Source organism: Myiozetetes cayanensis, unplaced genomic scaffold, assembly GCF_022539395.1.
Source record: "Myiozetetes cayanensis isolate MyiCay16 unplaced genomic scaffold, myiCay2020 scf2-11, whole genome shotgun sequence".
Taxonomy (NCBI): Eukaryota; Metazoa; Chordata; class Aves; order Passeriformes; family Tyrannidae; genus Myiozetetes; species Myiozetetes cayanensis.
This window is the reverse complement of record NW_026087411.1, coordinates 31,017,786-31,038,638: the sequence shown is the minus strand read 5'-3', so window position 1 is coordinate 31,038,638 and position 20,853 is coordinate 31,017,786. Positions and strand designations below refer to the sequence as shown.

The 20,853-nt window shown below is 51.4% G+C and overlaps 1 protein-coding gene across 4 annotated transcripts in view; it reads left to right on the top strand.

The window, feature by feature from the left end:
* TMEM63B (transmembrane protein 63B) overlaps positions 1-20,853 on the top strand; it is a 48,635-nt gene that overhangs the window by 23,717 nt on the left and 4,065 nt on the right. For 2 of the 4 annotated variants that reach the window (XM_050316926.1, XM_050316925.1), the window contains exons 2-21: positions 5,769-5,973; positions 6,585-6,664; positions 8,524-8,562; positions 12,114-12,204; positions 13,011-13,048; positions 13,786-13,928; positions 14,221-14,272; positions 14,545-14,653; positions 15,203-15,273; positions 16,029-16,109; positions 16,216-16,339; positions 16,433-16,566; positions 16,712-16,849; positions 17,004-17,157; positions 17,413-17,519; positions 18,281-18,367; positions 19,886-19,951; positions 20,091-20,253; positions 20,420-20,525; positions 20,661-20,828. In XM_050316926.1, coding sequence (XP_050172883.1) covers positions 5,791-5,973; positions 6,585-6,664; positions 8,524-8,562; positions 12,114-12,204; positions 13,011-13,048; positions 13,786-13,928; positions 14,221-14,272; positions 14,545-14,653; positions 15,203-15,273; positions 16,029-16,109; positions 16,216-16,339; positions 16,433-16,566; positions 16,712-16,849; positions 17,004-17,157; positions 17,413-17,519; positions 18,281-18,367; positions 19,886-19,951; positions 20,091-20,253; positions 20,420-20,525; positions 20,661-20,828 — 2,134 coding nt within the window. In that variant the 5' untranslated portion in view covers positions 5,769-5,790. Of the gene's footprint in view, positions 1-1,342; positions 1,361-5,768; positions 5,974-6,584; positions 6,665-8,523; positions 8,563-12,113; positions 12,205-13,010; positions 13,049-13,785; positions 13,929-14,220; positions 14,273-14,544; positions 14,654-15,202; positions 15,274-16,028; positions 16,110-16,215; positions 16,340-16,432; positions 16,567-16,711; positions 16,850-17,003; positions 17,158-17,412; positions 17,520-18,280; positions 18,368-19,885; positions 19,952-20,090; positions 20,254-20,419; positions 20,526-20,660; positions 20,829-20,853 lie in introns of those variants that run through there. The other 2 variants (XM_050316923.1, XM_050316924.1) reach the window with 2 other exon arrangements.

The following is a 20,853-nucleotide window of genomic DNA, read 5'->3' as shown; positions in this document are numbered from 1 at the left end:
TCAGCTAATTTGCAAGCCCCCTTCTCCCCATCTCTCCAAAGGCTATTCCCTGCTTTCTTGTGAAGAGTCAGTCTTCTTGTGGTCTGTTTGTGGCTGCAAGCAGCTTGTACAGAGTTCTGTTGGACTGTGCCACTGAGGGGCAGGTAACTGAGGTGGCTGTTTGGGGGTTAAAAAGGCTCCATCAGCCTTGGGTGTCAGCTGCTACATGAGGGTCCCCAAGTGCCCACTGCAGACAGGACTGTGCTGCCCTGGCAGGGAGGGGCTCAGGGTGGGACATCCTCTGGGCTCAGATCCCCTGGGTCACAGTATGGGTTACCTTTGGTGCTTGGGAGACCAAAGGGACCCTAGAGGAGTCTGCAAGGTACAGGCCATGCCTACAGCACCCTCTGGGATCGAGAACCAAAACATACCTCACCTCCCTGAATGCTATGTTCCAGAGATTTAGCAAGTTTTGGGTTGCCTTTTTTTTTTAATCTGGATATCTCTGTCATTGTAACCTCAGACCTGCTGGTATCCGGTTGCCTCTCTCTGCATCTCCAGCCTGCTGTGAGACTGTCACATTCTGATAAACAAATGGCTCTCTACCAGAGCACAGTCTCACTTTTCTAATTACAGATGGAGTTATTAACATTTACTGGTGAGAAAAGACATGAACGTAGCTTTTGTGCTTACGTCGTTCCGGCTGCAAGCGCAGGCATATGCCTTATTGATTTATATTTTTCTGCAAGTGTCTCTCGGGTCACCTCCTCACGTCTGGCTGACATCAGTGGTGTGGCTGGAAGAACACAGATAGACACCTACCCATGTCAGTGCATCTGTCTGCCAGTGAGCCAGCTGCCCGGCTTCTGCATCAGTCCTGTCTGAGTCCCAGCACAGTGCTTTCTCTTTCTTCTTTTCCCCTTGGTTTTGGCAGAGGACTGGAGTGCTGGGGTGAGAGGCAGAGACCCCAGGGTGAGCTGGTGAGGAGAATGGGAAATACTCTATTCAGGGTGGCCTGCAGTGCTGTTTTTATTGTGTGTCCTAGCTACACTGGGACACAGCAGAATTAAGTGTGGGGCAGGCAGCCTCCTCAGCAGGCTGGTCCCCTGCCCTGCAAGAGCCCCTCAGACCTCTGCTGCGTGTCACCCTCTGCCCAGACTGCAGGATGACTCCATGAGCATCCTGATGCACACTGTGCAGGCTGAGTCACAGCAGTAAAGGACCAAAGCTTGTAATCCTGGCCTTCCCATACTAATTCCGCTTTCTTCCCTCTTTCTCTTTGCAATGGATGGATGGAAGCATGGAGGCTTGCTTGGATGCTTGGATGGGTGCTCATCCAAGAGGAAAACCCAGTGATTTGTGCTGACCTGCAAGGACAAAGGTGAGGAGGAGAGGCCCTGCCCTGCTGAGGCCACCAAGCCCTCGAGAGCAGTGGTTCCCAGGGCTTTGTTTGCACAGGGCTGAGCAGGCAGGAGCTGGGGCTGCAGCACCTGGTGGGATGTGCTCTACGTACTTCAGCCAGGAAGCAGGATGCCTCTGCTTCTGACAGGTGTGGTTAAAAACATGGGAGAGTGAGGACATGCTGGTCCCATTGGGGATGTAGGGGCTATGGTGCAAGGCAGGGAGCAGGCTTCTCTGTGGAAAAGAAGGGGCTGGAGTCCAATATTGCTGAATAAGAGCCGAAAATGCCTTTTGGCAAGTTTGTCTCTGCTGTTCATGCTGTTTTGAGGAAGTCAGCATTAAATGTTCAGAGTGCAGGAAGGCAAGACTTGGGCTCACAAAGGACTTAGTTTGATGTCCTGCTGTTGCTGCTTCTTTGGCTCCAATATCTGCTGTGGTGAGAAGCTGCGCTTATGGTCAGGAAAGGGCTTGGACACCTTGAGATGGTTCCCACTGTCCCAGCCTCAAAGCAGCTTCCCACCAACAGTCTGTGCCTTGGCTCTTAATGCTTGGGAGCTCATGCTGATGTTAGCATCTCAGCCCAGGCTGATCCAAGCTTGCCCTGACCTCTACAGCCTTTGAGGGGAAGGACAGACCAGGAAAGGCACCTTTAACCATGCATGTCCCAGTGCAGCACTGTTTGTGTGGTCACAGGGTCTCCCTTACCTGTGGTGGCAGCTTAAAGTGTAAGGAAACATGCAGGAACCTTCCCTAGAAGCAGGCAGTGGGATCTGAGCAGAAAGCTTTGCAGAACCGTCTCTGCCTTTGGTGGAGGCAGGGAATCAGGTGTGTATTTGGGGAGAAGAGTAGCTGTTGCTTGAGAAATTCCCGTCTCCTCTGCACTGCAGAGAGGTTTCCTTTTGTAATTGGGAAGTATGCTGCTGCACCACAAGACTGTGCTTGCTGAGAATGCCGCCTTTCTTCCCTGCCTGTGCTTTGCCTAAAACACTGCACTGAACATCAGCTGCCCCCAGGACCAGCCCTGCACCTTGCAGCACAGGGCACATTGCAGCATGCCCTGCCTGTTTGAGGGTGGAGGCAGAGGGGGTCCCCTGGAGCAAGCATCTGAGACCAAAGTGCAAACCGAGTGCAAGGATGGAGGTATTGCCAGACCCATGGGTTGCACTGTGCCTGGGAAAAGCAGCCAGTCTCCTGCTCAGCTGAAAGGCTCTTGGGAAAGGCCTTTGGTGAAGGATGCTAGGTAAGAACTGTTCATCAGGACTTCAGAGTTGGTTACCAAAGTTATCTTTCTTGGTTGTCTAATTGGTGTTGCAGTCACAGAATAGCCCTGGTGGGGTCTGAACCTAAAGTGATGTGATGGCAGGTCACCTCTAGCCTGTTGCCAGATGTTCTTGCAGCTGAGGAAGCTGGAAGAGCAGAAGTGCTCTGAACACTTTCTGTGAGCTTTTCCAGTCTCCATGGGGAGCCCCTTGTGCTTACCAGCCAGATGGAAGGTTGCATACCTAAGGATGGTGCTGACTGCTGCTGTGCCACCCGACTAATGGGCTAATGGAAGGGCAGTGTAAGCCTTGGGCACATGCCACATCTTTCCCATCACTGGGTGTTCTGGCTGGGTTGCTGGAGAGGCTAGGAAGGTTTAGCTCCAGTCGATCCTCTAGCCTTCAGGAAAAAATACGTCTTTGGGACCTGCCTCTGTGAAATGTGGCTTAAATTACCCATAGGTTTGCAAAATTTGTCTTCAGCATGTAACGGTTTGTATAAATGATGTTTATGATAGGGTTTGTGGGCAATGTGAGCATATGAGCCTGGTTTCTTTTAAGAAAGATGACCAGAAAACGGGGCTATAAAACATGCAGAAACGAGGTAAACAGTTTGCTGTCTGCAGAGGAAAATCATAGTTCCCTGATCTGTTGCAAGTCTTTCAGTACTGTGGTAAAATTATAGGTAGTATTCAGCAAACTTGTGTAACTTGCTTGGATGTTCAGAAAACCTCTGAAATTTCTCCCAAAAGACTGTTAAGAAAACTGTCCACTGGAGGAGATGTAGAGTTCTGGATCAAAACCTGGCTGAAGTCCCAAGAAGCCAAGCCAAGGAGTGAATGAGCAATTTCAGTATGACAAGAGCAGAGGGATGAGGTCCTTTGCTATTAATGATCCAGAAGAGGTAATCTGCAGCAGTGTACCCAAAAATGTGCCGATGCCCTGGAGTCATTCAGATTTGTCAAGATGAAGCAACTCCGAAGTGACACCATGTGAAGCGAAGTGGTGTGAGAAGATGATAAGCATGCAGCCAGGTGTATTGGAAGGAATGATTTGCTCTGAAACATGGCTGGCTTCTAATTTACTGTGGCTACTCAGGGCAGCAGGATTGCAGGCTGGTTACAAAGATGCTTTTCCTCAGCACGCAAAGATGCCATCAGAGAAGTAAATCATGCTCAGCCACACGAGGAGTAGCTCATAAGGAGAGATGCTGAGAGCATCAGGATGCTGTTCAGGCAGTCAAGGTCGTTTCTGTACCCAGGAATGTATGCGGTTCTGGACACCTTTCCGCAGGGTCAGAAGAGAGGATATATTGGGGGTATGTGGTGAGAGTGGTTAGAGCCAGAAGACATCTTGTGTCCTGGGAAGGAGAAGGCACTTCGAGTGAGCTTAGTAGGTCTAGAAAAAGCTCATCTAGGCTGTACTTACAGAGGAGTGTAACCATTCATGCTCCAAAATGAGTGACTTTCCTTTGAGTGTTATCCCATCACTTTTTCCCATCCCTTCCCTGGAGCTTCCAAGTCTCTAGTTAATTCAGACAAAGTGAATTATCCTCCCTAGCTTCCCAGTTTGTTCTTGGGTTTTTATCCTGCTTTTCTACTCCCTTGTTTTGCTCTTGGCAGCCCTGCTACAGCTCTGTACCTGTGAATTATCTCTTAACAGGCTGCTTTGTGGCTTTTCCAGTTTGGCTGCCCCCCTCTCAATGCCTGTTCCCAGCTGGGCTTTTGCTCCTCAGTCTGCCCTTTGTCATCGGTGCTTCAGCTGGTTTGCAGCTGTGCATCCATACCAGCTGAGCTGGGAGGGATCACTTTGAAGCCAAGCTCTCTAGGTCACCGCAGCAAATAGTTTTGTGGTCATTATCCAGCCAGCATTGTGCTGTGATGCTGATAAATCTCTGCAGCCAGGCGGGAGATCGCCAGGATATACCCGTGAGCTGGAGGTAAGAGCCCTGCACCCTCTCTGCTAATGTCGCCATCCAGTGCAGAGCTCGAAGGGCAGGGTTGAGAGGCTGAAACCAGCACAGGGCAATGGTGGTGGTACCTTTCTTATGCTTTGGGCAAGTGATGGCTCTTTTGCCTGGCCCACCAGGATGACATTTCTGGGCAAGAAACCCCTGAGCATTGTCTAGAAATGATACTGTGCTATGCAGCCTTTCTGCATTGTTCATAGTAGTAGTGAAGGATTTGGGGTGTTTTGTGCATACTAGATAAGAGGAATGGTTTAGGGATCAGCAGCCTGAGTAGATCTTCCTTGTTTATCACTGTTCCTTTTGCAGCTGATGGCATTTTCTTTCCCCTGTTCCACAGAGTAGTTGTGTTACTGCTATTAGGGTGTCCTAATTGCATTACATCTCAATGATGTTCAATTTGCATTTATCCATTACTAGCATGGTCTTCTCTGTGTTTCCCATGGAGCTGCTCTGCACAGGAGGAGAATCTCCCCATGTCCAAGCAGTGATGCTGACCTGCATGCCACTGTTGGCCTTGTAACAGTTTGGAGAGGACACTGAAATAAATAAAATATTTGACCAGCTAAACAGTGGAGCCTAAGCCTCCTCTCTGCCCTGTGTGGTTGCATCAGAGGATGGAAAGAAACCAAGCAGGGGGTGTGACCAGCCCCTGATGGGTATCCTGGGACCTTGAGACTGAGGCCCTCAGTAAGCAGAGGGTGAATGATTCAGCCTAATAAAGCTAATGGCTTTATGCAGCCAGGTGAAGAAAATTGTGGGATCATGATGCAGCAGCTGTCCCACAGCAGTTTGTTTCCATCATTCAGATGTGACTTCATGCTCCCACCACCCCACCCTTTCATTCTTTCCTGTACCTAAATATTCTTCCTGCTGAGGAGTGGGAGCTGGGACACTGTGTTCTCAGGAAGAAGGGGGAAAGAGGTGCAACTTGTATGGCGTGGGACCACAGCTGCTGAAGGACTTGGGTTCTTCTAGTGCTCCCAAACTCATCAGGCTTCTCCAAGTGACCTTGTCCCTGGACGCTGGTCCCAGGAAAATCCTGTAGCGCAGGGAAACCTGAGCTAGTGGGCGAGGTTGGCCCCTAATTCCATCAGGGCTACCTTGTCATCCAGCTGGCACTGAATGGTGCATCTAACCAGCTCTTTCTCTCCTTTCCCCAGGGAAGACGATGAAGCTGTAGAGATGCTTCCCTACGTCATTGCCACCCTGGGCTCAACAGGGGCCACCTGCAAAGCCTCCACATGCAACAACAACAACAGCACCAAGGACTATTGCTACAGTGCACGCATCCGCAGCACTGTCCTGCAGGGACTGCCCTTCGGCGGGGTGCCCACCGTCCTAGCCCTTGACTTCATGTGCTTTCTTGTAAGTCTGCCTGCTGTTGCTTCAGCAGCTTCTCCCCTAATTAACCAAGAACTGATGACTATGGTCAGATGGTTAGAATTGAGGGCCTCAAATGCCATCTCTGACTTTGCTGCTGGATAACTTTCTGGCCCTGATCATGTCCCCTAGCCACTGTGGGCTTAGCCACTACTGACATAACTCCAACGCCACCACGCTGAGCCTCATGGAAGATGTTGCAGACCTAAGGAAGTGGGCCAGTCCTACACCTGAAAACTCCCACTTATGGTGTCAAATCCCTGGAGCTTTACCACTGAAAGGCTTTGCTTGTTCCTCCTTAGAAACTATGGGACCAAAGATGCTGTAGCCATAATTTCAACTCCTAGGGACCACAGGGCCTTTTGATCCTGTGAGGCTACCTTAGTTACTGTGTGTTGCATCCTTTACCTTTGCCTCCTACAACCATCCAGATAGTCTGATTTAACAGTCCTGGGGAACTTGTGCTGTCCTGCGGTCTCAGTGTGCTGTTAGCTAAGGACTCTGTCCCCTCCCTGTTCCCGTGGCTCTGCATGCAGAGGACAAGGACAGAGTTGGACAGTGCCTTTTCTCACAGCTTCTCTTCTGGTCTCTTCCAGGTACTGTTGTTTGTCTTTTCAATTTTGCGTAAAGTTGCTTGGGACTACGGACGCCTGGCCCTGGTGACTGATGCTGACAGGTATGCATGGGAAAGGGGCAGGGAAATAAGGTATGAGTGGTACCCTTCTTTTCCATGAGGCAGAAGAGGTAAATCCCACTGTGTGTGCCTGTGCAGCTGAGGAGGAAAGGCAGACGTGACAGTTGCATCCCCTGAGCTCCTGGAACAGGAAAAAATTCCCTGCTTACTGGCTTTTTTTCTTACAGCATCCTTTTCCCAACACATGGAGTGGTCCCCACTGGCTCCATATCGCCTATGTCCTTACAGTGACAGAAGAAGTGTGCAGGGCCCCTTACAGAAGAACGGCAGATGGAAGGAGGATAGAGGAACAGGAGGTCACAGGAAGGGTGAAGGCTGCCACAGCAAAGGCTTTGTTAAGCCTCTGAAGGTGTCTTTGTGGCTCTGCTGGATGCAGTTCTTGTTAAGAGCACTTGAAAGTGGTATGCTGCATTTCCAGGTGCAGTATTGCTGTGCTGATGTGAGTTTAGCTCGCATCCCAAGTGGTGAGGAACGGGTTTGGATGTGGATCCTTCCCGCCTGGTGCATTTGTGGGCTCCAGCGTCTGTCAGCAAAAGCCAGGGCCCATTGTGGATGGCAGCTCCACAGCAGAGTGAGATGCAGTTCTAGTCTTTGCTGTCAGCAGCAGGAAGAACAGTGATTATTTTGTTCCAGTGCAGAAACAAGGAACTTTCCTTGACTGAGCTAGAGGGGTTGTGCTTGTAGTCCAGCTTTCTCCAGGGGAGAGATTTGCTGTGCCTGTGGTGCTTTGTGACATGCTGGAGGCAAAGTGTGGCTTCTGAAGGCTGGCTGTGGTAGGTTTTCCTTCAGCTTGATCAACTCCATGAACTCATTACACCCAAAGGCTTGGATGGGGCTGAGCTCTAGCCACTTTGGTTCCTTTGACAGTACAGGTTCAAGTGACCTGCTCTTGAGTGCTCCCTGCACAACAGTGGGAAGAGTAGGAGTTATTTTCTTCCAGCACTGAACCAGGAACTCTCCTGCTTTAGATAAGTGGTCCTCAATAGGGTTAGATAAGCAGCTGTGTCCCTGTTGCTCCTCTGTACTTCCTTTCCTGGCCTGGCCTGGGAAATCAGCCTTGCAGAGGTAGTGCAGGGAAAACGAGGAGAAAGGGGATAGCCATGTAAGACCTCAGAGGGGAGAGGACAGCAGCTTCTCAGGGTTAAGCAATCTGGACCCAGGTGCTGACTGGTAGCTAAAGGGGGTGCACAACTCTGACCTCCATTGAGGAGAGAGGGCTGGACTCTCTTGGAGGCAGTGCTTGAGCACCGTGGGTGTAAGGGAATGGGAGCAGTGGCTGTAGGCAGAAAGGCACAGGGTGCCAGCTGTTTGGACAGGGAGAGCCAGTAAGCACAGGGGGACGGACAGCATGATTATGGTAAAGGCTGTGGATCAAAAGGACCAGGATCCCAGGGAGAAGCCCCTGCTGCTTGGCCTATCCATGGGGTAGGATGAGAATTCTGGGAGAGTGGGATGCAAGTGTGTTGGTTGGCTGGATGGGAAGGAGACATGGAAGAGGAACTCAGATGGCAGCCAGGCAGTCCAGACAGTCTCTCCTACTTGGCCCCACCCCTCATGAGCTTCCTGCGATGTCCATGGTGTGGAGCCAGGCCACCTTCCCAGTGAAGTCAGCTTCCCCTTGGCTGGCAGCAAAGCAGAATGCCCCTGGGCCAGTGGGGACTCTAGATCCAGAGGTGTTGCTGGGCTCCGGAAGGAGGATCTTCTCCAGCCTGACCACTGGCAGGTTTCTCTTCTTCAGGATGATATGAAGCCATGTTGGGTGCATAGCTCCCTATGAAAGAGGAGACCCAGCACCTACTCCCATGGTTTTAACCTCTCCCTTTCTGTTTCTGTGCCCCCAGGCGCCGACGCTGGGAGACGGAAAGAGAGGAGCGGGAATAGTATGTTGTTTTCTCAGGGTCTCATTTCTTCTCTCTTTCTTGCTCACAACCTCTCTCTCTCTCCTTTTCTCTTGCAGTTTTCTGTCTTGCTTCTGAACTAATCTAAATGGCTGGGAGTTTGGGCATGGATTTGTGCCTTTCGGTGGATTTGTGCTTTTCTCTTTCCCTCCCCTGTGTGTCATCCACTACCACAGCTGAATGCACCCTCGTTTTCCCCTGGTAGCCCTTAAATACTCCCTGAGGGCAGCAGTGCCAACGAGCTCCTGGTCCTGGCCTGGGCAGAGGGTGCCCTATCACACACCCTGCTCTATCTGCCTGTGTCCAGCTATCCTGCCTTATGATGGAAGAAAACAAACCTGATTGCCTGAGCCCACAGCATGCTCAGGTCACCCAGGCACAGGGGAGGCTCCTTTGCCTGTCCCTCTTGTGCCAGGGTGCCACAAGGGCTGTTCCCATGCCAGATGCAAGGGTAGCTGAGTACACAGAGGGGATCTGGCAAGACTTCTCTGTCTTTTCTTTTTACCCCATGAGGCTCCTGGGACCAGGACAATTGTTGGCCCTTGTCCCCTGCCACCTTCCCCTATGCCCAGCAAGGCAGCACCTTTGATTTTCTCTCTTCTCCTGCAGAAGAAACTTCCTGAGAGCATCCTTCAGCACCTTGGCCCGTCCTTGTCCATTAAGCCCTGTCATGTCCCTCCCTGCTTTTGTCTCTTTCTTGCTGCTTTTATGCCTGAGAAAGGAACATTGTCCATGCCATGCTGACTGGCTGGATGGTACATGCTGCAGAGGAGATGATCAGCTGGCAGTGCAGAGCCTGCAGTGGTTGCTCCAGCCATGCTGATTTGTGGCTGAGGCCAGGGCAGCAAGCTGCAGCCTCACTTCTCACTCGCAAAGCCTCACCACTCGCAAAGCAGGGGACTGCTACTGCCTTAAGAGGATACAAGAATGCTCTTATTTTTGTAGGTGCTCCTTGACCCTGGGAGCAGAGCAATGGAAGTTGTGAAAACAGAACTGATGGTAGCTGTGGTACATGGCACAGAGGGGACATCTCGCTCATGCTTGAGTGCTTAACTTAGTGGTTGGCCCTGCATCAGGTGTTTGTGGCAACTTTTTACTGCTAACACGTTTTGAGGGGAGTAAGGTAGAGCCATTATGCATTGAGGCCTTTCGGGGGCCCACTTCATTTATCATCATGAATGCTTGTATCTCACCAGGGGATTGCTTCTTCCTGGTCCTCTTCTTCATCTGAGCTTGATGGAACAATCTGCTGACACACACACACCATACATACCACCCCCAAACCTATTGCTTGAGCTGGAACAGTGTTGGTAGCCAGAAGCTTTCAAAAACCTGTGGAGCTTGGTGAGGAAGCCTCATTCTGGCTGTGCTCCTCCAAGGCTGATGGCACCTTCCCATCCCAGCTGTCCTCCACTGGTGTGCAGTGACAGGTGGTTAGGAACACACATATGTCACCTGATGCTCCCAGGCCTTGAATATGCAACATCACTCTTTGTGGGGAAGGGCACCCTCCTCAGATGTTCTGTTTTCATGAGAACCAGCGAGTACCCTTGTCCTGCCACTTGCCAGAGCTTGCAGTAGCCATCAACAGTCTTAATTGGTGACTCAGTCTGCACTGGGAGGTTGTAGCAAGTTACCCGCACCTCTGTGTGTGAGGGAAGTGATCACAGAGCCCTGAGGGGCTTGCCACCCATGCAGCCACCTTCAGCCTCACACTGCAGCAAACCCTTTCCATGGCATGCCTGGCCTCCCCTCTCAGAGCCTGTGATTCCCTTGGAGGAAAGAATTCCCTCTGAGGCTGTTCATGCCTCAGACCCTGTCCTTCTCCTTCCCTGGGCAGGGCCTGCACCAAACTCAGGATGTCATGCAGGGTCACACTTTAATCTTGGGCAGTCTTGTTTCCACCTGCTTGCTTTAAAAAGTCTCCATCTAGATGCAGGAGCTCCCTCTTCAGCGGTCCATCCTTGGCAAGGTTTGGCATCCTCTGTCTCTTCAGCACTGCAGGTTATCATGATTATTGTCTCGGCATCCCCTTGCACGGAGCTGAATTATCCTGGTCATCTGATAACATTGCACTCCTCTCAGTTGTTCCCTCCAGTGCTGCTTCTGCTCTGCTCTCTGCTTTTTCAGTACTGAGAAGCCAAAAGCACACAGTGTCATCTTGCTGGGCTCTCCTCAGGGCTGTGCACAGAAGCAGTTCGCGCTCACGTCGTGTGCCTAGCTGCAAGGCCTCTGATTTTAAAGTGCTGAAGATCTGAGAGCTGGGTTGAAGCTCATGCTGTCCCTCCAGAAGAGCAGGGTGTTGGGCTCCACAGTCACAAGGCTGCACACCGCTGTCTAATCTGCTCTGCTGTAGTCCCCTGACCTTCAGCTAATCTCCTTTCCCCTCTCTGTTACTTCCAGCTAGGGACTCAGCAGGTGCTGCTCTGCTCTGAGGGAGGCCACGTGTCCCATCCTCCTTCCTTCAGCAGGTTCACAAGGGCCTCTGCTTGTTCTCCTTCCCCTAGTATCATCTACCTCATATCTTGTCTCTCAGCAAGAGAGTATTCTTGACCATCTGATCCTCCTTGACCTGTACTGATTACAGGGAGACCATGTTTTCATTTGCCTTTTTTGCTTTGTTTCTAACCTTCAGGTCAGCCATATCTCTTCTGGCACCTCTGAGGTCCCAGCCTGCTGTAGTCATCTTGCGAGTGCTATTTAATTTAGATCTCTGGACTATTTTCTTGCCTCCTTTGCCAGCTTCCCTCTGTCTCCATTTGTAGCGGGGGCTATTGTCAGCGTTGGATGCTTCTGCTGCAGGTTCTTCATCTAGGTCTCTGCCTGTGCCCAGGGTAAAGTGATCTTTAAAAGGAATATTCACCCCTTTTGCCTTCCTGTCCTTTAGCATGCAGGCATTCACTTCTAGCTGTCTGCTCTGCTCCTACTCAGGGGATTTCCAGGCAGGAGGCTCAGCTGAAGCTGTGGAGCGGGTTGTGCTGAGCCTGGTTCCAGGCAGCTGCATTCTTCCTCCTGCACTGAAGCACTAAGGTTGAGGAGGACTGGTGTTGCAGGATGCAGCCCACCAGACTCTCACCCTTTCTCTTCCTGAAGGCAAGTGAGGCCCTCCAAGACAGGAGCCGCTGCCAGTGCCTCTCTGGCCATACCAGAGCCAGAGGGGCTGCGGCACCTTCTGGTTCTCACTTGCTCTCCTTTGTCTAAACCCTGTGCTAAACAGACCTCATCTCTTCTCTGTGGCACCCTCTGCCAGCTTCGCCTCGCAGGGGCTACCACATAACATGGGTGCCTCTCAGAAGGTGCTGAACAAATAGATCCATGGCCAAGCCCATGGGGTTTGTCAGGCTCAGCATGCCGTCTGAGGAGTGGTCTCTGTTTACTGATACTTCTGCTCTCTGATTTTGCCTCTCTTCATCTCACTTGGTGCAAACTGATCTGAATTAACCTCTCGTCTCCTGGGTGCGCTCTTGGTTCCTGGCCAGGCTGCCTCTTCACATCTTCTAACTTTCTCCCTCGCCTCCCACTTGTCATTTTAGCGTAGCCTCCGCCCTGCATTCTGACAACCATGACCGCTACGAGCGCCTCACCTCCGTCTCCAGCTCTGTGGAATTCGACCAGAGGGACAACGTGAGTAGCAGCAAGAGTCAGACGCTTTACCTTTGAGTGTCCAGGAGCCCCCAGCTTGGCTGAACAAAGGGCTCTTCAGAATAAACACTTTTTGCCCATTCCTGGGCTTTAAGTCCAACACCTTGTAGTGTGTGTGTGTGTGGTGTGCAGCTCAAGGCTACGTAACTATGCAGCATCTAGATGTCTGCTTAAATAAATAGGCTGTGCATCCCTCTGACTTAACAGACATCTGTCCAGCCTATAAGCTCAGCATTACGAACAATACTTACTTGCCAGCTTCTCCTCACTCTGCAGTCTGCCTCTACTGTGGTTTTCCTCACTAAAGGGGAGGTACAGTTCAGTAGGGTAACAGGGGTGTGATGGATGGGCAGGTAAAGCTCCCCTAGGTGTCCTTTGAGGAGCACTGCCTTGGCCCAGCTTGCCTTCCTGGTCTCTGCAGAGCTTCTCTTGTCCAGGATGATGGCTAAAGTACCTGTCTGGTAAATTTTCTGGGTGTCCCTAGGCAGTGAAGAATTCCCATGTTAGCCAGGAGCATATGGGTTGCCTGGGAGGTTGAGCTGCCAGTTGGTAGGGAACAGCCACGTGGCATAGTCCAACCTGTGCTGTGCTCCACGGAGTAGCACTGTCACCTCCTTCACCTTGGCCCATCTGTGGCTCTGCACATCTGTGTGCTCATGGTCTGTCCCCTTGAGCCAAGTCAGTGGAGGTGCAAGAACACCAGCCTAGTCCCCAGAGCCTTTGAAGGAGGGACCTGGGATAAGGGAACACAGAGTGATGTGAGACTGTCCTGTCTTCTTTTTGCACAGGGTTTCTGCTCCTGGCTGACAGCCATCTTCAGGATAAAGTAAGTGCCCCAGGACCTGCCTGAGGGACTCACATGGGGAAGGAGGGGCATTGTGGGATTGTTGGGTCACCCAATGCAGTACAGCTGTGTGAAGTCACTGCCCTTCCTGCTGCCCCCTCTCTGAAGAGGACAAGCAAAGATGGGGCTAGATGAGGAGTCTTAAAGGCAAAATAAGGTCACACAGTGAATGACAGAAGAGCACCCCATCCAGGGCTCCTCCAGTTCAGTCCCAGCTCAGAAACACTGTTCACTGCTCTGCAGAGATTCTCCTCTCCCTGGGACTCCTGCTAGGGGCACTGCTCTCTGGGGAATGGCTATGAGGTTGGGACAGGAGAATGCAGGGAGATGCCCTCAGCATGATGATGCTCAGAAATAGTCTCCTAAGCACTTACTGGCTTCAGAGTGCTGTTGGATAGCATCAGCCATCCTATATCTTAGCCGAGAAGACAAGGCCCACCTCAGGGTATCAGGTGGGGTTTGCGTGTGTCCAGCTACCTGTCCTAGGGGACAGAGGGCAGGACCGTGGGGAGTGGGACTGAGTAAGCATTGCACAGGCAGGTTTCTGCACAGGCTGGTTCAAGGCTTAGTGCTGGACTCCCTACCCTGGAGCCTAGTTACAGCTCTATAAGGCAGAACCAGGGGTGCTGTGTGGGCTTAAATTGGGAGGGGAGCAGTCCTTTTCCCTAGCACTTGAGGGAGTGTAGAAAATTGCTTAACAGCCTCTCTCTCCTTGGCAGGGATGACGAGATCCGGGACAAATGTGGAGTTGATGCAGTACACTACCTGTCCTTCCAGAGGCACATCATCGGGCTGCTGGTGGTCGTGGGTGTGCTCTCCGTGGGCATTGTGTTACCTGTCAACTTCTCAGGGGACCTGCTAGGTGAGAGCAAAGAGCCTTTGGCTTGGCTGGGGGAACTGCTTTCAACACCGTGTTTCAGACTGTGGGGTAGCAGTGGAGGGCAGGATAGGACTAACACAGACAAACTGTGACTGCTGCCTCACTTTGAGTGTAGCGCAACCACAGGGTCATCCTGGGCAGCTTTGGTTTTGAGGTGTTCTGCAGGTGAGATTACTGCCATGGCTCACCCCAGTGGTGCCATGGCTCACCCCAGTGGTGCTCTGTGCCATTCTGTAATAACTGAATGTGCTTGTGTCTGCCTCTTTCTCCCTAGAAAACAACGCCTACAGCTTTGGGAGGACAACTATTGCTAACCTGAATTCTAGGTATGTATAGGCAGGGGTAGGATGGATAACTGAGGCCATCAAGGCGTGTTTTGTAAAGGTTCACTTGCTGCAGAGCCTCGCCTCCTTGAAGGCTACATTTCTGCCCTTGCTGTGAGGCTGCTGTCCCTGCTCCAATTTCTAGGCTGAGCTCCTGGAATTTGGTTGTAAGGCATGTGTGTGCTCATGGCTCCAGTGCCTTCAGGGCCTGACCAGCCACACGCAGACTTGTAGTGGCAACCTTGCATTGACCTTTGTGGTCTCCCTTGTAACAGGAATCACCTGCTGTGGTTGCACACCATCTTTGCCTTCCTGTACCTGCTGCTGACAGTGCTCAGCATGCGCCGGCACACCTCCAAGATGCGCTACAAAGAGGATGACTTGGTGAGCACGATCTGGCCACTCTCCCAGGCACATTTTCCTATGTACTCTGGTCAAGTCAGGTAGCCTTGGAGAGGGTGCTGAGCACCTCACTTCCCACAGTAATTTGGGACTGTCATGTTTTGGGGCTGTTCTTTTATTCTGCCTGGTCAAAAGCAGATTGCCTCCAGAAAAGCAGCTCTGACTGCCTGTGGGGAAACATGAGAGGCCTGCACTGGGTAAATATATGGAAGGACCCCGTTCTTTCTCAGGAGTGCTGCAGTGGCTTTTGCCTTCATTTCTTAAGGGTAGCCCTGTTTCTGTTCAGGCAACTGCAGTATAAGTCCCTAGCCTGTCAATCTGCAGTGCACCAGGATGCAGGATGACTCCAGCTAGGGAAGCATAGAAGAGGGAGAGTCCTGGTTGCCAGAAGTGATGGGACTGCCCTTTTTCATCACTGACTCAAGTCTTGGGAGGGGATTTGCTGCAGTCTGGTCTTTTACACCATCCACACCTACCTGCCTCCTTTCTTTTTTTTCCTTTTCTTTCTTTTCCTTCCTTTTTTTCTTCCAGGTTAAGCGAACTCTCTTCATCAATGGGATCTCAAAATACGCTGAGCCAGAAAAGATCAAGAAGCATTTTGAGTGAGTTTCACTGTGTCCCTAAAGACTGCTCCATAACAGAGAGTAGAGTAGTGCTAGTGTTACCTGGATTAGCAGTAATACAGAGCGCTAGGCAAACTTGGTGAATGCCTTTATTTTGGGCCTCTTGCTGTTATTTTTCTGCTAACTTTTTATGTGAATGTGCAGTATCCTTGGTTTTGTGCCTTGAGATATGTCCAGCTATCTCTTGCAGAGCCATAGGGGGTCAGTGTGGTAAGCAGTGGACAGGGCATGTCCTGAGATGTAGCCAAGATCAGAGATGAGATACAGGCAGGAGGCGCTCAAGCAGTTCCTATGGGATGTTGTGCTGCTGCCCTGATCACAGTCCCTGTAGAAGGTATATAATTTTAACAAAAAATTTAAGTTCCTCTTCTGTCAGAATCTCAGTGAAATCTCAGGGCCATGTTTAGAAGCACCATGGGTGGAAGAGAAATGCCTTTAACCTTTGTGAACCATTCTGCCTCTTTCTGACCCCAAGCCTGTGAAAACAGAGAGGCAGTGTAGGGTCAGAGAGGCTCCTCGTGCCAAAGCCCAGAGGATATAGCGTTTGCCCCATGTGTTGCTTCTGCTATAGGGTAGAGAGCCTGCAGGCTCCCCTGCAAACTCTTGGTATGTGTCATGACACTCAGCCCAGGACACTCTTTTTGGGGCAGGAAAGAAGTCCTGGATGTGTGGGGTTTGCTTGAGGGTATGGCCTTTGGAGGCAGGTGTGATGAACTGGTGCTTCTCATCCACAGGGAGGCCTATGCCAACTGCACTGTCCTGGAGGCCCGTCCCTGCTACGATGTGGCCCGGCTGATGTTCCTTGACGCAGAGAGGTAACTCCTAGTTTGGGAAAGAAGGCAGAGTAGGCTAATTCCCTCACAAGTATGGTGCCACAGGAGCTTTTCTGAGCCTTCCCTCCCTTCCGCTCTCCTGTTTCAGGAAGAAAGCTGAGCGTGGGCGAATCTACTTCACCAACCTGAAGAGCAAGACCAGCCACACAAGCATGATCAACCCCAAGCCCTGCGGCCACCTGTGCTGCTGTGTCATCAGGGGCTGTGAGGAGGTAGGGGAGAGCTGGAGGTATTGGGCAGGTGGAGCACATGGTGGCTTTGGTTGCCCAGATCATCTCCCCTCTGACCTCTGTCCTCCTGCTCAGGTGGAGGCTATCGAGTACTATACCAAGCTGGAGGAGAAGCTCAAAGATGATTACAAGCGGGAGAAGGAGAAGGTGAATGAAAAGCCTCTGGGGATGGCCTTTGTCACCTTCCACAACGAGACCATCACAGCCATGTGAGTGCAAAGGGTCCTGCCCTCACCAAGAAGGTCATGTTTCACAGCTGTTGCCTTAAATCAGAAGAATGCCAGCGCTAAGGCATCCCCTCAGCCTGTGCCTGCCAGCCATTTGCATCAGCCTGTCCCTCTTTCTCTTCTTCAGAATCCTCAAAGATTTCAATGCTTGTAAGTGCCAGGGCTGTGCGTGCCGTGGGGAGCCCAGGGCCTCCTCCTGCAGTGAGTCCCTCCATGTCTCCAACTGGACTGTCAGCTATGCCCCTGACCCACAGAACATCTACTGGTGAGCAACTCTGTAGGGCTGACTGGGAGGGGGAAAGCCTTGGGCTGGCACCCCAAGTGCTGTTCAGACAGGCTGGGCTGTGGCATGCACATGAAGCCCTGACCTGCTATTCTGCCCTGTGCAGCCATCCTGATGCCCTCCTTCTCCTCCACAGGGAACACCTCTCCGTCCAGGGCTTTGTATGGTGGATCCGCTGCTTCGTGATCAATGTGATCCTCTTCATCCTGCTTTTCTTCCTCACTACCCCTGCTATCATCATCACCACTATGGACAAATTCAATGTCACCAAGCCCGTGGAGTACCTCAATGTAAGGACTTCGGAAATGTGTACAGGATGGGTAGCATAGGAACCACCTCAAGGCACAACATCCCCTGCAGGGCTGATAGGCAGAGGGATTGTCATCATTCCCCAGATTCTGCCTTGAGGGAGGTGCTGAGCCCGCCTAGGGTGCAGTGGCAGCCGCAGTGCTGGGGACTTGGTATCAACAAAGGCAGCTGTACCTGTGGCTGGCACAAGAGCTGCTGCACCACATAACACTGATTTCTTCTCCGCCTTGTTGCAGAATCCAATCATCACCCAGTTCTTCCCCACCCTGCTGCTGTGGTGTTTCTCTGCTCTTCTGCCCACCATTGTATACTACTCGGCCTTCTTTGAAGCGCACTGGACCAGGTAAGGACAGCCAGCACCTGTTCTTGGTCACACCAACAAGCTGCCTGGCTGCTAGTCTCTAGTCACTGATGTAAAGCTCCTGGCTGCATCCTTCTGCTTGAAATTCTCTTCTGTGATTCTGCCTTCCACACCTGGGGACTGCTGTGGACAGCTATTCTGCCAGTCTTTAGCTGCTGTTGTGCAGCATGGTTGTCTGAGCAGAGCTTTACATAGGCCTACAAGAAGAAAAAGCTGGGAAGACTTGGCGCTGGTCACTGTGAGAAACGCTATTAGATAAGGAAGTCTGGCTCAAGTGAGCAGGCAGGAGTGGTGTGCCTTGTACCCATGTGTAAGTTGTAGCTTTTCTAAGGAAAAATTGTCTCAGCTGCTCCAGCTTCTGGCTACAAGGAAGGTATTCGAAGTGCAGAGCACTAGGAATGAGCTGTTTGTGAGGCATATTCCCCACAAGACATGCAATGTAAGCTTTGTTTTCTGACCTATGTTGCCGAGACTGGTGGGGAGGTTGTCACCAGCTCTGAGGATTGCAGGTCAAGGGAGAGATGATTGCACAGCCTGTGAGACAAGGGGGAAGGAACTGGGACTCGGTAACAGATTCAAACATACTGTAGGGAAAGGGGACATACTCATGTACTAAGTAGTGGACAGGATGGGGATCAGATTAGAGATTGGGAAGTGCTTACTGATGAAAATCCCATGGGAGCACAGCTCATGGGGCTGGTGGGGTGACAGTGAAAGGCTAACGGTTTCCTCTCTGCCCTCAGGTCTGGAGAGAATAGGACAACCATGCACAAGTGTTACACCTTCCTCATCTTCATGGTCTTGCTGTTGCCGTCACTGGGCCTGAGCAGGTAGGGGTGCTGGGAAGGCAAGTGCAGAGACCTGGAGCATGGGGAGGGTTGAGATGCACCCTTGCTTGTTCTATATATGCACTACATTCTTTCCTCACTGCACTGGTGCCCCAGCCACCATCCCCTTGGGAAAATGTGTTTGGTTCTGGTTGGGGGGCACAGACCAGCCCATACACATCTGGGTCTCCAGGACGTTACTGACTCAATCTGCAGATGCGCTGACGTGTGCCATGGTGTTACAAATAATGCAGCAAAAGTTGGCGTGGCTGGTAGATGCATGTGAAAAGTCCACTCAAGGTCTGCTGGTGAAGAAGGCACTCCCCTCCTCTGTGCTCAGTGTGCACTCTGAATTTTGCACAAAGCTAGTGAATTCCCTATTTGAGCCAGAACTTGAGTAGGTTGCACTGCTTGGCTGGGTGGGATAGTGGGTGTGCAGCACTGCTCATCTGTTTGGATGTGAGCCCCAAATCTTCCTGTACAGTTTATAGAATTGCCGTGTGGGGAAACTGCATCACCTGCCAGCCATTGATGTGGGCTTGCACCACTGAACAGGGGCCAAGTAGGGGAACAGCATGAGGAAGAAAAAACTGGGGAGTGAATGTGGGACAGGGAACTCTCACTGTGATAGTTTGTTCCTTACACATTGTGGGTGTAAAGCCCCAGGTCAAGCCATACTCTGCCCAGGCAACTTACTTACGTTTAGACTCCAAGGGATTGCGCTCTACAGAACTCTTGCAGAGCCTTTAGTTCTTTAACACCTCGAATTCACATAAAGAGAACACGCTACACACGTTTCCCAAGAGACTTCTTTTAATTTAGTGAGAAAATAGGCATTTTGGCAAAAGGTTTACAGGAGTAGCATGCAACCAAGGAGAAGAATTTCACTAAAGCACCTAGCACATGACAACCACAACTTAAGTAAAACACAACCCATCAGTTTTACATTGCATGTAACCTTACAACTAGGCAGGTAAATGCTCTTGGAAGATTTGCATTTTGACCATTGAAGAGACTGCCCGCCCTTCTGAGGAGTCAATCCCCCTGCTGTTGCCTCTGGACCTCTATATTCCACCAGTGCCAAAGGATGGGATGGTTTTATATCGAAAAATCAGAATTTAGGGAAATGGGATTTGTTTCTCCTAAGAGATGTTTTTAATCTCTTGTTGGAGGATACTTTGTACTAACCACATTCTTCTGTAGAGTCAGTCACCTGTTCCTTGCATGGATGTTGTGCACAAACAGAGGAGAGAGGAAAATACTGATAGGATCGGGGCAAAGGGATAAGAACACACAAGTGGGAAGCTTTACGTACCTTTTTGAGTGCTACACTGTTTTGCTTTGTTTTGTTTTCCAAGGTCTGATTTACGTAATTGCTGATGACATCTCCCAAGAGGGAACTAAACTGTTTATGGTCAGAGCTTTAGGTCCTTCTGAAGCAGCTCCCACATATTTGCCATGTACATGTCTGTCTATTGCTTCTTATGGTCCCTCTTTTCTTTCTGCCCTCCTATCCCACAGCTTGGATGTGTTTTTCCGCTGGTTGTTTGACAGAAAGTTCCTCGCTGAAGCCACTGTGCGATTTGAGTAAGTGGAGCTGAGCAGAAAGAGTTTCTTTACAATGGGGAATGGGTTCTCGTTGGCACCCGAAGGTACTGGGGGCTCCCAGCTGCTCCCTGCAAAGAGGGAGCTCCTCTTGTAGCCTGCTCTTGCTGCACCTCCCCAGGTGTGTGTTCCTGCCGGACAATGGGGCTTTCTTTGTCAACTATGTCATCGCCTCTGCCTTCATCGGGAATGCCATGGATCTGCTGCGCATCCCTGGTTTGCTCATGTACATGATACGCCTCTGCCTGGCCCGCTCAGCGGCCGAGCGGAGGAACGTCAAACGAGTATGTACAGGGCTGAGGGGATGGGGTGTGGCCTGCACCCAGGGATGGCACTGCTGCGGTGGGACCCTGGTGGGGCTCGCCCGGTGGCTTGTGTAGAGCTGGGTGTGTTACACACACCCACTCAGCTCCTGCAGTCCTGCTGATGGGTTTCCATTCCCTCTTGCAGCACCAAGCCTATGAGTTCCAGTTCGGGGCTGCTTACGCCTGGATGATGTGCGTCTTCACTGTGGTCATGACATACAGCATCACCTGCCCCATTATCGTCCCTTTTGGTAAATGATACCCCTCTGCCTCCCTGTGTCAGAGACGGAGGGGAGGCAAGAAGGCTGGTGTGGGAGAAATAGTCCCTCTCAGTCTAGGAAAGAGGCTGATTCCTCACTCTGCTGGCATCCTTCCCTTTCTCCTAGGGCTCATGTACATGCTGCTTAAGCACCTGGTGGACCGATACAACCTGTACTATGCTTACCTGCCTGCCAAGCTGGACAAGAAGATCCATTCAGGGGCTGTGAATCAGGTAGTGGCAGCCCCCATCCTCTGCCTCTTCTGGCTTCTCTTCTTCTCCACCGTGCGCATAGGTGAGCACTGGGCTGGGGTGCCAGC